This window comes from Arachis ipaensis, chromosome B3, assembly GCF_059453495.1.
Source record: "Arachis ipaensis isolate K30076 ecotype BB chromosome B3, ASM5945349v1, whole genome shotgun sequence".
NCBI classification, from domain to species: domain Eukaryota; kingdom Viridiplantae; phylum Streptophyta; class Magnoliopsida; order Fabales; family Fabaceae; genus Arachis; species Arachis ipaensis.
In genome coordinates, this window is record NC_142438.1 from 10001 (window position 1) to 25287 (window position 15287).

Consider the following 15287-nt stretch of genomic DNA (forward strand, 5'->3'; position numbering starts at 1 on the left):
TAGGCCCTAGGCCCTAAACCATAAACCCTAAACCCTGAACCCTGAACCCTGAACCATGAACCCTGAGCCCTAAACCCTGAACCATGAACCCTAAACCCTAAACCCCCTGAGCCCTGAGCCCTGAGCCCTGAGCCCTGAGCCCTGAGCCCTGAGCCCAGACCCCAGACCCCAAGACCCGAGACCCGAGACCCGAGACCCGAGACCCGAGACCCTAGACCCTAGACCCTAGACCCTAGACCCTAGACCCTGAACCCTGAACCCTGAACCCTAGACCCTGAACCCTAGGCCCCAGGCCCCAGGCCCCAGGCCCTAGGCCCCAGGCCCCGAACCCCGAACCCCGAACCCCGAACCCCGAACCCCGAACCCCGAACCCCGAAACCCTAAACCCTAAACCCTAAACCCCAAACCCCAGACCCCAGACCCCAGACCCCAAAACCCCAGACCCCAGACCCCAGACCCCAGACCCCAGACCCCAGACCCCAGACCCCAGACCCCAGACCCTGAGCCCTGAGCCCTGAGCCCTGAGCCCTGAGCCCTGAGCCCTGAGCCCTGAGCCCTGAGCCCTGAGCCCTGAGCCCTGAGCCCTGAGCCCTGAGCCCTGAGCCCTAAACCCTAACCCCTAAACCCTAAACCCTAAACCATAAACCATAAACCCTAAGCCCTAAACCATAGAAACTAAGCCCTAAACCATAGACCCTAAGCCCTAAGCCCTAAGCCCTAAACCATAAGCCCTAAACCCTAAACCATAGACCCTAAGCCCTAAGCCCTAAACCCTAAACCCTAAGCCCTAAACCATAAGCCCTAAGCCCTAAGCCATAAGCCCTAGACCCTAGACCCTAAGCCATAGACCCTAAGCCATAGACCCTAAGCCCTAAGCCCTAGACCCTAGACCCTAGACCCTAGACCCTAACCCCAAACCCTAAAACCCCAAACCCCAAACCCCAAACCCTAAAACCCCAAACCCTAAACCCTAAACCCTAAAACCTCAACCCTAAACCCTCAACCCTAAACCCTAAACCCTCAACCATAAACCCTAAGCCCTAAGCCCTAAGCCCTAAGCCCTAAGCCCTAAGCCCTAAGCCCTAAGCCATAGACCATAAGCCCTAGACCCTAAACCCTAAACCCTCCTACACCCTACACCCTACACCCCAAACCCTAAACCCTAAACCCTAGACCCTAAACCCTACACCATACACCATACACCCTACACCCTACACCCTACACCCTGAACCCTGAACCCTGAACCCTGAACCCGGAACCCGGAACCCGGAACTCGGACCCGGACCCCGGACCCGAGACCCCGGACCCCGGACCCCGGACCCCCGAACCCCGAACCCCGAACCCCGAACCCCGAACCCCGAACCCCGAACCCTAAACCCTAAACCCTAAACCATAAACCATAAACCATAAGCCCTAGGCCCTAGGCCCTAGGCCCCAAACCCTAAACCCCAACCCTCAACCCTAAACCCCAACCCTCAACCCCAAACCCCAAACCCCAAACCTTAAACCCTCAACCCTCAACCCTCAACCCTCAACCCTCAACCCTCAACCCCAAGCCCCAAAACCCAAACCCTAAGCCCCAACCCCCAAAATCAAACCCCAAAACCCCAAACGCACCAAAAATCAGAAAATCAAAACTTCTCTTCAGCATCAACAGAATCACTAGAATCGAAATTTGCTACCAGGTTAACCGAGAGAAAGACAGAATAACAGAACAGGAGCCACAAAAAAACCATTAAAATTACTACAGCGACCGAAACAAACGCTGTAATCCATGAAATTAGAAACCAACCTCAACAAATACATCCAAATAACTAAAGAATTTAAGACCACGATTAACACAAAACTAATCACATTGGACCAAAAATAGATTGCGTCCGGGAAGGGATAATTGAAACTGAAGCGGCCAGAGAGCGGACAAGTAACCATCGAAGGCCAGACGTCAGCAACGGGGACGGAGTCGTTGTGCGTGCGCGGCAGGAGCCTCTTGTAGGATTTACTATACAGGAACAGCAACAGATCATTCGAGTCGACGGCGGAGACTTCGGCGGTGGCTACCTCGGGCTCCGAAGATGGGAGGACGGAGGAAAGCGTGTCCAGGACGAGCCTGGCGTGCTCGAGCGAGATCTGAAGAGACTCCGACATCGCCGCCAGATCGCCTTTGCAACCGGAGGAGAGCTCAAGAAGCTTCTGCTTCAGCGAAATTAGGGTTTCAGCGGGGTCCGAGAATATGAGCTTCGGGATGGGTAAGAGAACGTGCTCGAAGGGCTCGCGCCGACGGTGAAGAAACACCGTGCTCATTGACGACGATGTGCTTCGCTCGATCGGTTCCGTCCTAGCCAGAGAAACAGAACCAATGCCAAATTAAAAAGAAAAAAACGAAGGAAAGAAATGAATGAAAGAAACAGAGAGAGAGAGAGTGTGTGTGTGTTTTCCAGATCTTTGAATCAGGAACACTAGGGTGAGGGGAAGAGAGAGAGATATGCGGGCGGGTTCTGGTGCGGCTGCACCGTATGGGAATGTGGTTACATGGCGATTTCTTATTCGTTTGGTCTTAAGGTTGGGCCAATTGGTTTTGCCCACGTTAGATTTAAACTAGTTCAGATCACACAAGAATCAGGAACAGGAGTTCTTTAATTCTTTTCAACATATTATATGTAATTCGTCACAACTATAATACAAGTTACGAATTTAAATTGACCAATAATTAGAAGTTTTAATCTATCATTTAATTATTCTCTTCATATTTAAGTGAATAAATTTTAAATTTATATTATTTTTAAAAAAATTATAAATACAAAAATATAATAGAGTAGCAATAATTATTTATAACAGAATAAAAATATTTCAAAATTTATGCACGATTATTTTTTTCCATAATAAATCTCTACTTTTTATATATAAAATATAATTACTAAAATAGTGCATATAAAATTTACACTAAAATTTTTTTTTTTTTAGTAAACTTAGCTTGACATGTTTCTTTAGACTTGGAAATGTGGTGAATTTTATTTTCCAAGCTTAATTATTATGTATATTAGTAATATACTATTATCTAAATTCTAATGAAATATTTGTATTTATAGTAATAAAAAATAAATAAGTGAACAACTAAATCAAATATTTTTATTTATACACTACTGTATAGTTAGATAGTTCTATAAAAAATTTAATGTTAGTAGCTATTGCAAATAGCTTAAATACATAAAAATTTAGTTTATAAATTTTGGTTGAGTTCTATTGTTATTTTCTTTATTTCTTTAGACATTCATCAAACTACTATATTTGTTTGAAATTTGTAAAGGTGTGCAATAATTTGGTTCGTCTTTTAAAAGACTATTTGGGGCTTCTAAATATTAAATTTTTATTCGTTTAGAGATTTTTTTAAAATATAATGTTAAAAATATGTAGACCCTGTATCAAAATTTAAAAAAAAAGATACAAAAAAATTTGTTGAATTTTTATTAAACCAATAACACATAAAAATCAAATCAAAATCCATAATATTTCAAGTTTAAAGACATAGGTTCATTATCCATAGATAATGATTAGCATTACAATTTAATCTATATTTCTTCTATTATAATAATATTTTTTATTACATTATTGCTATAGTTACGGAAACAAATTATTTATTGCAATAACAATGTATATAAATGAAAATAGTCATTTATAAAATTAAATCTAAGGATGCATCGTTAAAAAAGAAATGAGAAAAATTTATGATCTTTCTCTTTTAAATGTCCATTAAAAATATAAAGAATATTTTTAAAATTAGGGAAGTATTTTTCTGGTCTGGCATCCATTGTGGCACAGAATTTTTTATTTAAGGTACGAACTTTGAGACCGAGAATTGATTGAGTGGGGTGGGAGGAATTTTTAATAGCATTAAAAAATACTTTACTTATGCTAAAAACTAATTAATTGTATTTATGTATATATGTTTTACATATTTTTAATTTATTTTTATATCTATTTCAACATGTAATAAAATGTAATTCACTTTTAGTATACATATATGCATATAATATAATTGTAGAAAACCCTAAAAAATTCTCGAAAATCCTAGAAAATCCAAAGAAAATCTTAGAAAACCCTAAAAATCTCTAGAAAAGTCTAGAAAATCCTAGAAAATCCCTAGAAAATCCTAGAAAGTCCTAGAAAATCCTAGAAAACCACAGAAAATCCTTGGAAATCCCTAAAAAACCCTAGAAAACCCAAGAAACCCCTAGAAAAATCTAGAATATCCTAGAAAATTCCCAGAAAACCCAAAAAAATCCTAGAAAAACCTTGAAAATTGTAGAAAACCCTAAAACACCCTTGTAAATCCTAGAATACCCTAAGAAAACAATAGAAAACCCTATAAATTCATCGAAAACCCTACAAAAACATAAAAAAACTCTAGAAAATCCTAGAAAATCGTAGAAAACTCTAGAAAACTCCGAGAAAAACCTAGAAAATCCTCAAAAATCCCTAGAAAACCCAAGAAAATTCTATAAAATCATTGAAAATCCTAGAAAATCCTAGAAAACTCTAGAAAAATCCTAGAAATCCCTAGAAAACCCTTAGAAATCGCTAGAAAACCCTAGAAAATCCAAGAAAATCCTAGAAAATCGTAGCAAAAACCCCAGAAAATCCTAGAAAATCGTAGAAAATCCCAGAAAAACCATTGAAAACCATAGAAAACCCTAAGAAAACCCTATAAATCCATAGAAAATCCTCGAAAAACACTTGAAAATCCTAAAAAATTGTAGAAAACCGTAGAAAACCCTAGAAAACTACCAGAAAGACCTAGAAAACCCTGGAATACCCTCAGAAATTCCTAGAAAACCCAAGAAAACCCTAGAAAATCCTAGAAAAAACATCGAAAATCATAAAAAACCCTAGAAAACCCTCAAAAACCCTAGAAAAAACCCAGAAAACCCTATCAAATACCCTAAAAAACACTCGAAAACCATAGAAAACCCTACAAAACTCTCGAAAACCCTAGAAAATCCAAAGAAAACCATAAAAAACCCTATAAATCCAAAGAAAACCCTAGAAAAACCCTCGAAAATCCAAGAAAATCGTAAAAAACTATTGCAAACCGTAGAAAACCTTCAAAAATCCCTAGAAAACCCTAAAAATCCCTAAAAAATTCTAAAAAATTCTAGAAAACCCTTCAAAATCCTAGAAAACCCAAGTAAAACCATAGAAAACCCTAAAAATATCTAGAAAATCCCTAGAAAAACCTAGAAAGTTCTAGAAAATCCTAGAAAACCCCAGAAAATCTCTGAAAATCCCTAGAAAAACCTAGAAAATCCTAGAAAACTCTTAGAAATCCCTAGAAAACCCTAGAAAATCCAAGAAAATTTTACAAAAACATAGAATATCCTAGAAAAACCACAGAAAACCCAAGAAAATCCTAGAAAAACCCTTGAAAATTATAGAAAACCCTAAAAAACCCTCAAAAATCCTAGGAAACCCTAAGAAAACCATAGAAAACCCTATAAATCCATCGAAAACCTTAGAAGAACCTAAAAAAATGCTAGAAAATCCTAGAAAATCGTAGAAAATCCTAGAAAACTCCAAGAAAAACTTAGAAAACCCTCAGAAATCCCTAGAAAACCCTAGAAACCCAAGAAAATTCTAGAAAACCATTGAAAATCCTAGAAAATCCTAGAAAACTCTAGAAAAATCCTAGAAAACCCTTAGAAATCTCTAGAAAATCTTAGAAAATTCAAGAAAATCCTAGAAAATCCTAGAAAAACCCCAGATAATCCTAGAAAGCCATAGAAAATTCCAGAAAAATCCTTGAAAACCATAGAAAACCCTAAGAAAGCCATAGAAAACCCTATAAATCCATAGAAAATCCTAGAAAATCCTCGAAAAACCCTAAAAAATCCTAGAAAATCATAGTAAACCGTAGAAAACCCTAGAAAACTCCTAGAAAAACCTAGAAAACCCTAGAATACCCTCAAAAATCCCTAGAAAACCCAAGAAAACCCTAGAAAATCCTAGAAAGTCCATCGAAAACCATATAAAATCCTAGAAAACTCTCGAAAACCCTACAAAAATCCCAAAAAAACCTAGAAAATAGTAGAAAAACCCTAAAAAACCCTCGAAAACCATAGAAAACCCTAAAAAACTCTCGAAAACCCTAGAAAATCCTAAGAAAACTATAGAAATCCCTATAAATCCAAAGAAAACCCTAGAAAAACCCTTGACAATCCTAGAAAATCGTAGAAAACTATAGAAAACCGTAGAAAACCCTCAAAATTCCTAGAAAATCCTAAAAATCTCTAAAAAATCATAGAAACCCCTTGAAAATCCTAGAAAACCCAAGAAAAACCCTAGAAAAACCCTCGAAAATCATACAAAACCCTAAAAAATCCTCGAAAACCCTAGAAAACCCAAAGAAAATCTCAGAAAATCCTAAAAATATCTAGAAAAGCCTAGAAAATCCTAGAAAATCCTAGAAAATCCCTAGAAAATCCTAGAATGTCCTAGAAAATCATAGAAAATCCCAGAAAATCTTTGAAAATCCTAGAAAACCCTTAGAAATCCTCAGAAAATCCTAGAAAACACAAGCTAACCCTAGAAAAACCTAGAATATCGTAGAAAAACCCCAGAAAACCAAAGAAAATCCTAGAAAAACTCTTGAAAATTGTAGAAAACCCTAAAAAACTCTGAAAAATCCTATAAAACCCTAAGAAAACCATAGAAAACCCTATAAATCCATATAATCACCCTAGAAAAACCTAAAAAAGCTAGAAAATCGTAGAAAACCCTAGAAAACTCCAAGAAAACCCTAGAAAACCCTCAGAAATCCCTAGAAAACCCTAGAAAACCCAAAAAAAATTTTAGAAAACCCTTGAAAATCCTAGAAAATCCAAGAAAATCCCTAGAAAACCCTAGAAAACTTCAAGAAAAACCTAGAAAACCCTTAGAAATCCTTAGAAAACCCTAGAAAACCCAAGAAAATTCTAGAAAACCCTTGAAAATCCTAGAAAATCCTAGAAAACTCTAGAAAAATCCTAGAAATCCGTAGAAAACCCTTAGAAATCCCTAGAAAACCCTAAAAATCCAAGTAAATCCTAGAAAATCCTAGAAAAACCCCAGAAAATCCAAAAAAATCGTAGAAAATCTCAGAAAAACCCTTGAAAACTATAGAAAACCCTAAGAAAACTATAGAAAACCCTATAAATCCATAGAAAATCCTAGAAAATCCTCGAAAAACCCTAGAAAATCCTACAAAATTGTAAAAAACCGTAGAAAATCCTAGAAAAACCTAGAATACCCTCAGAAATTCCTGGAAAACCTTAGAAAACTCAAGAAAACCCTAGAAAATCCTAGAAAAACCCTCGAAAACCATAGAAAATCCAAGAAAACCCTCGAAAACCCTAGAAAAACCCCAGTAAACCCTAGAAAATAATAGAAAAACCCTAAAAAAACCCTCGAAAACCATAGAAAACACTAAAAACTCTCGAAAACCCTAGAAAATCCTAAGAAAACCATAGAAAATCCTATAAATCCAAAGAAAACCCTAGAAAACCGTCGAAAATCCTAGAAAATCGTAAAAAACTATAGAAAACCGTAGAAAACCCTCAAAAATCCCTAGAAAACCCTAAAAAATTCCTAGAAAAACCCTAGAAAACCCTAGAAAAACCCTCGAAAACCATAGAAAACCCTAAATAATCCTCAAAAACCCTAGAAAACCCAAAGAAAATCTTAGAAAACCCTAAAAATCTCTAGAAAAGCTTAGAAAATCCTAGAAAATCCCTAGAAAATCCTAGAAAGTCCTACAAAACCCATAAAATCTATGGAAATCCCTAGAAAATCCTAGAAAACCTTTAGAAATCCCTAGAAAAGTATAGAAAACCCAAAAAAACCCTAGAAAAACCTAGAATATCCTAGAAATACCCCAGAAAACCCAAGAAAATCCTAGGAAACCCTCGAAAACCCTAGAAAAACCCCAGAAAACCCTAGAAAATACTAGAAAAACCCTAAAAAACCCTCAAAAACCATAGAAAACCCTACAAAACTCTCGAAAACCCTAGAAAATCCTAAGAAAACCATAGAAAACCCTATAAATCCAAAGAAAACCCTAGAAAAACCCTCGAAAATCCTAGAAAATCGTAGAAAACTATAAAAAACCATAGGGTTTTCTAGGGTTTTCTTTGGATTTATAGGGTTTTCTATGGTTTTCTTAGGATTTTCTAGAAAATCTCTAGAAAATCCTAGAAAGTCCTAAAAAATCCTAGAAAACTCCTGAAAATCCCTAGAAAAACCTAGAAAATCCTAGAAAACCCTTAGAAATCCCTAGAAAACCCTAGAAAACCCAAGAAAACCCTAGAAAAACCTAAAATATCCTAGAAAAACCCCAGAAAACTCAAGAAAATCCTAGAAAAACCCTTGAAAATTGTAGAAAACTCTAAAAAATCCTCGAAAATCCTAGAAAACCCTAAGAAAACCATAGAAAACCCTATAAATCCATCGAAAACCCTAGTAAAACCTAAAAAAACGCTAGAAAATCCTAGAAAATCGTAGAAAACCCTAGAAAAACCTAGAAAATCCTCAGAAATCCCTAGAAAACCATAGAAAACCCTTGAAAATCCAAGAAAATCCTAGAAAATTCTAGAAAAATCCTAGAAATCCCCAAAAAACCCTTAGAAATCCCTAGAAAACCCTTAGAAATCCCTAGAAAACAGTAGAAAATCCTAGAAAATCGTAGAAAACCCTAGAAAACACCAAGAAAAACCTAGAAAATCCTCAGAAATCCCTAGAAAACCCTTGAAATTTCTAGAAAATCCTAGAAAACTCTAGAAAAATCCTAAAAATCCCAAGAAAACTCTTAGAAATCCCTAGAAAACACTAGAAAATCCAAGAAAATCCTAGGAAATCCTAGAAAGACCCCAGAAAATCCTAGAAAACCGTAGAAAATCCCAGAAAAATCCTTGAAAACCATAGAAAACCCTAAGAAAACCATAGAAAACCCTATAAGTCCATAGAAAATCCTCGAAAAACCCTAAAAAATCCTAGGAAATCGTAGAAAACCGTAGAAAATCCTAGAAAACTCCTAGAAAAACCTATAAAACCCTAGAATACCCTCAGAAATTCCTAGAAAACCCTAGAAAACCCAAGAAAACCCTAGAAAATCTTAGAAAAACCCTCGAAAACCATAGAAAACCCTAGAAAACCCTCGAAAACCCTAGAAAAACCCTAGAAAACCCTAGAAAATTCTAGAAAAACCCTAGAAAATCCTAGAAAATCGTAGAAAACCATAGAAAATCCTAGAAAACTCCTAGAAAATCCTAGAAAACTCCTAGAAAATCCTATAATACCCTCAGAAATCCCTAGAAAACCCTAGAAAACCCAAAAAAACCCTAGAAAATCCTAGAAAAACCCTCGAAAACCATAGAAAACCCTAGAAAATCCTCGAAAATCCTAGAAAAAATCCTAGAAAACCCTAGAAAATACTAGAAAAACCCTAAAAAAACCCTCGAAAACCATAGAAAATCCTAAAAAACTCTCGAAAATCCTAGAAAATCCTAAGAAAACTATAGAAAACCCTATAAATCCAAAGAAAACCCTAAAAAAACCCTCGAAAATCTTAGAAAATCATAGAAAACTATAGAAAACCGAAGAAAACCCTGAAAAATCCCTAGAAAACCCTAAAAATCCCTAAAAAATCCTAGAAAACCCTTGAAAATCCTAGAAAACCCAAGAAAAACCCTAGAAAATCCTAGAAAAACCCTCGAAAACCATAGAAAACCCTAAAAAATCTTCGAAAACCCTAGAAAACCCAAAGAAAATCTTAGAAAACCCTAAAAATCTATAGAAAATCCTAGAAAATCCCTAGAAAATTCTAGAAAGTCCTAGAAAACCCTAGAAAACCCCAGAAAATCTCTGGAAATCCCTAGAAAAACCTAGAAAATCCTAGAAAATCCTTAAAAATCCCTAGAAAACCCTAGAAAAACTAAGAAAACCCTAGAAATACCTAGAATATCCTAGAAAAACCCCAGAAAACCCAAGAAAATCCTAGAAAAACCCTTGAAAATTGTAGAAAACCCTAAAAAACCCTCGAAAATCTTACAAAACCCTAAGAAAACCATAGAAAACCCTATAAATCCATCGAAAACCCTAGAAAAACCTAAAAAATGCTAGAAAATCCTAGAAAATCGTAGAAAACTATAGAAAACCGAAGAAAACCCTGAAAAATTCCTAGAAAACCCTAAAAATCCCTAAAAAATCCTAGAAAACCCTTGAAAATCCTAGAAAACCCAAGAAAAATCCTAGAAAATCCTAGAAAAACCCTCGAAAACCATAGAAAACCCTAAAAAATCTTCGAAAACCCTAGAAAACCCAAAGAAAATCTTAGAAAACCCTAAAAATCTATAGAAAAGCCTAGAAAATCCTAGAAAATCCCTAGAAAATTCTAGAAAGTCCTAGAAAACCCTAGAAAACCCCAGAAAATCTCTGGAAATCCCTAGAAAATCCTAGAAAACCCTTAAAAATCCCTAGAAAACCCTAGAAAAACTAAGAAAACCCTAGAAATACCTAGAATATCCTAGAAAAACCCCAGAAAACCCAAGAAAATCCTAGAAAAACCCTTGAAAATTGTAGAAAACCCTAAAAAACCCTCGAAAATCCTACAAAACCCTAAGAAAACCATAGAAAACCCTATAAATCCATCGAAAACCCTAGAAAAACCTAAAAAATGCTAGAAAATCCTAGAAAATCGTAGAAAACTATAGAAAACTCCAAGAAAAACCTAGAAAACCCTCAGAAATCCCTAGAAAACACTAGAAAACCCAAGAAAATTCTAGAAAACCCTTGAAAATCCTAGAAAATCCTAGAAAACTCTAAAAGAATCCTAGAAAACCATAGAAAACCCTATAAATCCCTAGAAAAACCTCAAAAATCTTCGAAAAACCCTAGAAAATCCTAGAAATCGTAGAAAACCGTAGAAAACCCTAGAAAACTCCTAGAAAAACCTAGAAAACCCTAGAATACCCTCAGAAATCCATAGAAAACCGTAGAAAACCCAAGAAAACCCTAGAAAATCCTAGAAAAACCCAAGAAAACCCTAGAGAACCCTAGAAAGCCCTCGAAAACCCTAGAAAAACCCAAGAAAACCCTAGAAAATACTAGAAAAACCCTAAAAAACCACAAAAAACCCTAGAAAACTCTCAAAAACCCTAGAAAATCATAAGAAAACCATTAAAAACCCTATAAATCCAAAGAAAACCCTAGAAAAACCCTCAAAAATCCTAGAAAATCGTAGAAAACCCTCAAAAATCCCTAGAAAACACTAAAAATCCATAAAAAATCCTAGAAAACCCTAGAAAACCCAAGAAAAACCCTAGAAAACCCAAGAAAAACCCTCGAAAACCATAGAAAATCCTAAAAAATTCTCGAAAACCCTAGAAAACCCAAAGAAAATCTTAAAAAACCCTAAAAATCTCTAGAAAAGCTTAGAAAATCCTAGAAAATCCCTAGAAAATCCTAGAAAGTCCTAGAAAACCCTAGAAAACCCCAGAAAATATCTGGAAATCTCTAGAAAAACCTAGAAAATCCTAGAAAACCCTTAGAAATCCCTAGAAAACCCAAGAAAACCCTAGAAAAACCCAAGAAAACCCAAGAAAATCCTAGAAAAACCCTTGAAAATTGTAGAAAACCCTAAAAAACCCTCGAAAATCCTAGAAAATTCTAAGAAAACCATAGAAAACCCTATAAATACATCGAAAAACCTAAAAAAACGCTAAAAAATTCTAGAAAATCGTAGAAAACCCTAGAAAACTCCAAGAAAAACCTAGAAAAGCCTCAGAAATCCCTAGAAAACCCTAGAAAATCTAAGAAAATTTTAGAAAACCCTTGAAAATCCTAGAAAATCCTAGAAACCTCTAGAAAAATCCTAGAAATCCCTAGAAAACCCTTAGAAATCCCTAGAAAATCCAAGAAAATTCTAAAAAATCCTAGAAAAAACCCCAGAAAATCCTAGAAAAAGCCTTGAAAACCATAGAAAACCCTAAGAAAACCATAGAAAACCCTATAAATCCATAGAAAATCCTACAAAATCCTCAAAAAACACTAGAAAATTCTAGAAAATCGTAGAAAACCGTAGAAAACTCTAGAAAACTCCTAGAAAAACCTAGAATACCCTCAGAAATCCCTAGAAAACCCAAGAAAACCCAAGAAAATCCTTAAAAAACCCTCGAAAACTATAGAAAACCCTAGAAAACTCTCAAAAACCCTAGAAAAACCCCAGAAAATACTAGAAAATACTAGAAAAACCCTAAAAAACCCTCGAAAACCATAGAAAACCCTAAAAAAACTCTCGAAAACCCTAGAAAATCCTAAGAAAACGATATAAATCCAAAGAAAACCCTAGATAAACCCTCGAAAATCCTAGAAAATCGTAGAAAACTATAGAAAACCGTAGAAAACCCTCAAAAATCCCTAGAAAACCCTAAAAAATCCTAGAAAACCCTTGAAAATCCTAGAAAACCCAAGAAAAACCCTAGAAAATACTAGAAAAACCTTCAAAAACAATAGAAAACCCTAAAAAATCCTCGAAAGCCCTAGAAAACCGAAAATAAATCTTAGAAAACCCTAAAAATCTCTAGAAAAGCCTAGAAAATCCTAGAAAATCCCTAGAAAACCGTAGAAAACCCTAGAAAACTCCTAAAAAAAACCTAGAAAATCTTAGAATACACTCAGAAATACCTAGCAAACCCTAGAAAACTCCTAAAAAACCCTAGAATACCCTCAGAAATACCTAGCAAACCCTAGAAAACCCAAGAAAATTCTCGAAAACCCTAGAAAATCCTAGAAAACCTAAGAAAACTCTAGAAAACACTAAAAAAACCCTAGAAAACTTAGAAAACACTAGAAAACTTTTAGAAATCCCTAGAAAACCCTAAAAAATCCAAGAAAATCCTAGAAAACACCCAGAAAGCCCTATAAAATCCTAAAAAACCCTCAAAAACTATAGAGAATCCTAAAAAACTCTAGAAAACCATAAAAAATTCCAAAAAAATCTTAGAAAATCCAAGAAATCTCTAGAAAAGCCAAGAAAATCCCAGAAAATACCTAAAAAATCCTAGAAAACCCCAGAAAATCCCTGAAAATCCCTAGAAAATGCTAGAAAAATATTAGAAAACCCTAGAAAACCCTAGAAAATTCTAGAATATCCAAGAAAAACCCCAGAAAACCCTAGAAAATCCTAGAAAAGCCTAGAAAAACCCTTGAAAACCGTAGAAAACCCTAAAAAATCCTCAAAAATCCTAGAAAACTTTAAGAAAACCATAGAAAACCCTATAAATCAATTGAAAACCCTAGAAAACCCTAGAAAAATCATAGAAAATCGTAGAAAACCCTAGAAAACTCCTAGAAAACCCACAAAAATCACTAGAAAACCCTAGAAAATCCAAGAAAACCCTCAGAAAACCCTAGAAAATCCTAGAAAAACTCCTAAAAAACTATAGAAAACCATAAAAAACTCTCGAAAACCCTAGAAAATCCAAAGAAAATCTTAGAAAACCCTAGAAATCTCTAGAAAATCCTAGAAAATCCCTAGGAAATCCCAGAAAATCCTAGAAAACCCCAAAAAATCCCTGGAAATCCCTAGAAAAACCTAGAAAATTCTAGAAAACCCTTAGAAATACCTAGAAAACCCTAGAAAACCCAAGAAAATCCTAGAAAAACCCAGAAAATCCTAGAAAATCCTTGAAAATCCTAGAAAATCCTAGAAAAACCCTTGAAAACCATAGAAAGCCCTAAAAAAACCATAGAAAACCCTAAAAATCCATAGAAAACCCTAGAAAAAACCTAGAAAATCCTAGAAAACCGTAGAAACCCATAAAAAACCCTACAAAATCCTAGAAAATCCTAAAAAACTCCTAGAAAAACCTAGAAAACCAAAGAAAATCCTAGAAAATCCTAGAAAACCGTAGAAAAACCCTAGAAATCCCTAGAAAACCCTTAGAAATCACTAGAAAACCTAGAAAATCCAAGAAAATCCTAGAAAACCCTAGAAAATCACAGAAAAACCCCAGAAAACCGTAGAAAACCCTAGAAAATCCTAGAAAAACCCTCGAAAACCATAGAAAACCCTAAGAAAACCATAGAAAACCCTATAAATCCATAGAAAATCCTAGAAATCCTAGAAAAACCCTAAAAAATCCTAGAAAATTGTAGAAAACCATAGAAAACCCTAGAAAACTCCTTGAAAAACCTTGAAAACCCTAAGAAAACTATAGAAAACCCTATAAATCCATAGAAAACCCTAGAAAATTCTAGAAAATCGTAGAAAACTATAGAAAACCCTAGAAAACTCCTAGAAAAACCTAGAAAACCCTAGAATACCCTAAAAAATTCCTAGAAAACCCTAGAAAACCCAAGAAAATTCTCGAGAACCCTAGAAAATCCTAGAAAAACCCTCGAAAACTATAGAAATACCTAAAAAATCCTAGAAAACCCCTAGAAAACCCTAGAAAATCCTAGAAAATCCTAGAAAAACCCTCGAAAACCTTAGAAAATCCTAAAAACCCATAGAAAAACCCTCGAAAACCATAAAAAAACCCTAAAAAACTCGAAATCTCTAGAAAATCCTAACAAAACCATAGAAAACCCTAAGAAAACCATAGAAAATCCTATAAATCCAAAGAAAACCCTAGAAAACCCAAGAAAAATCCTTGAAAATTCTAGAAAATCGTAGAAAACCATAGAAAACCCTAGAAAACTCCTCGAAAAACCTAGAAAACCCTAGAAAAACCCCTAGAAATCCCTAGAAAACCCTTAGAAATCCTTAGAAAACCCTAGAAAACCCAAGAAAATCCTAGAAAACTCTAGAAAATCTCAGAAAAACCCCAGAAAACACTAGAAAACCTTAGAAAATCCTAGAAAAACCCTCGAAAATCATAGAAAATCCTAAGAAAACAATAGAAAACCCTATAAATCCATAGAAAACCCTAGAAAATCCTAGAAAAACCCTAGAAAATCCTAGAGAATCGTAGAAAACTATAGAAAACCCTGAAAAACCCTAGAAAACTCCTAGAAAACCCTAGAATACTCTCAGAAATCCCTAGCAAACCCTAGAAAACCCAAGAAAATTCTCGAAAACCCTAGAAAATCCTAGAAAAACCCTCGAAAACCATAGAAAACCCTAAAAAACCCTCAGAAATCCCTTGAAAAAACCCTAGAAAACCCTAGAAAATACTAGAAAAACCCTAAAAAACTATTGAAAACCCTAGAAAATACTAAGAAAACCATAGAAAACCCATAGAATTCCTAGATAACACTAG

The 15287-nt window shown here is 35.3% G+C and overlaps 1 protein-coding gene across 1 annotated transcript in view; it reads left to right on the forward strand.

Moving 5' to 3' along the window:
* The window catches only part of LOC148569615 (uncharacterized), a gene marked incomplete at its 5' end in the record, with an annotated part of 5814 nt that extends 5310 nt beyond the window's left edge, over window positions 1–504 (forward strand). The window contains one exon of the mRNA XM_088509029.1: window positions 403–504. Within this exon, the coding sequence (XP_088365155.1) occupies window positions 403–504 (102 nt within the window). The remainder of the gene's footprint in view (window positions 1–402) is intronic.
* Window positions 505–15287: the final 14783 nt, after the last annotated feature.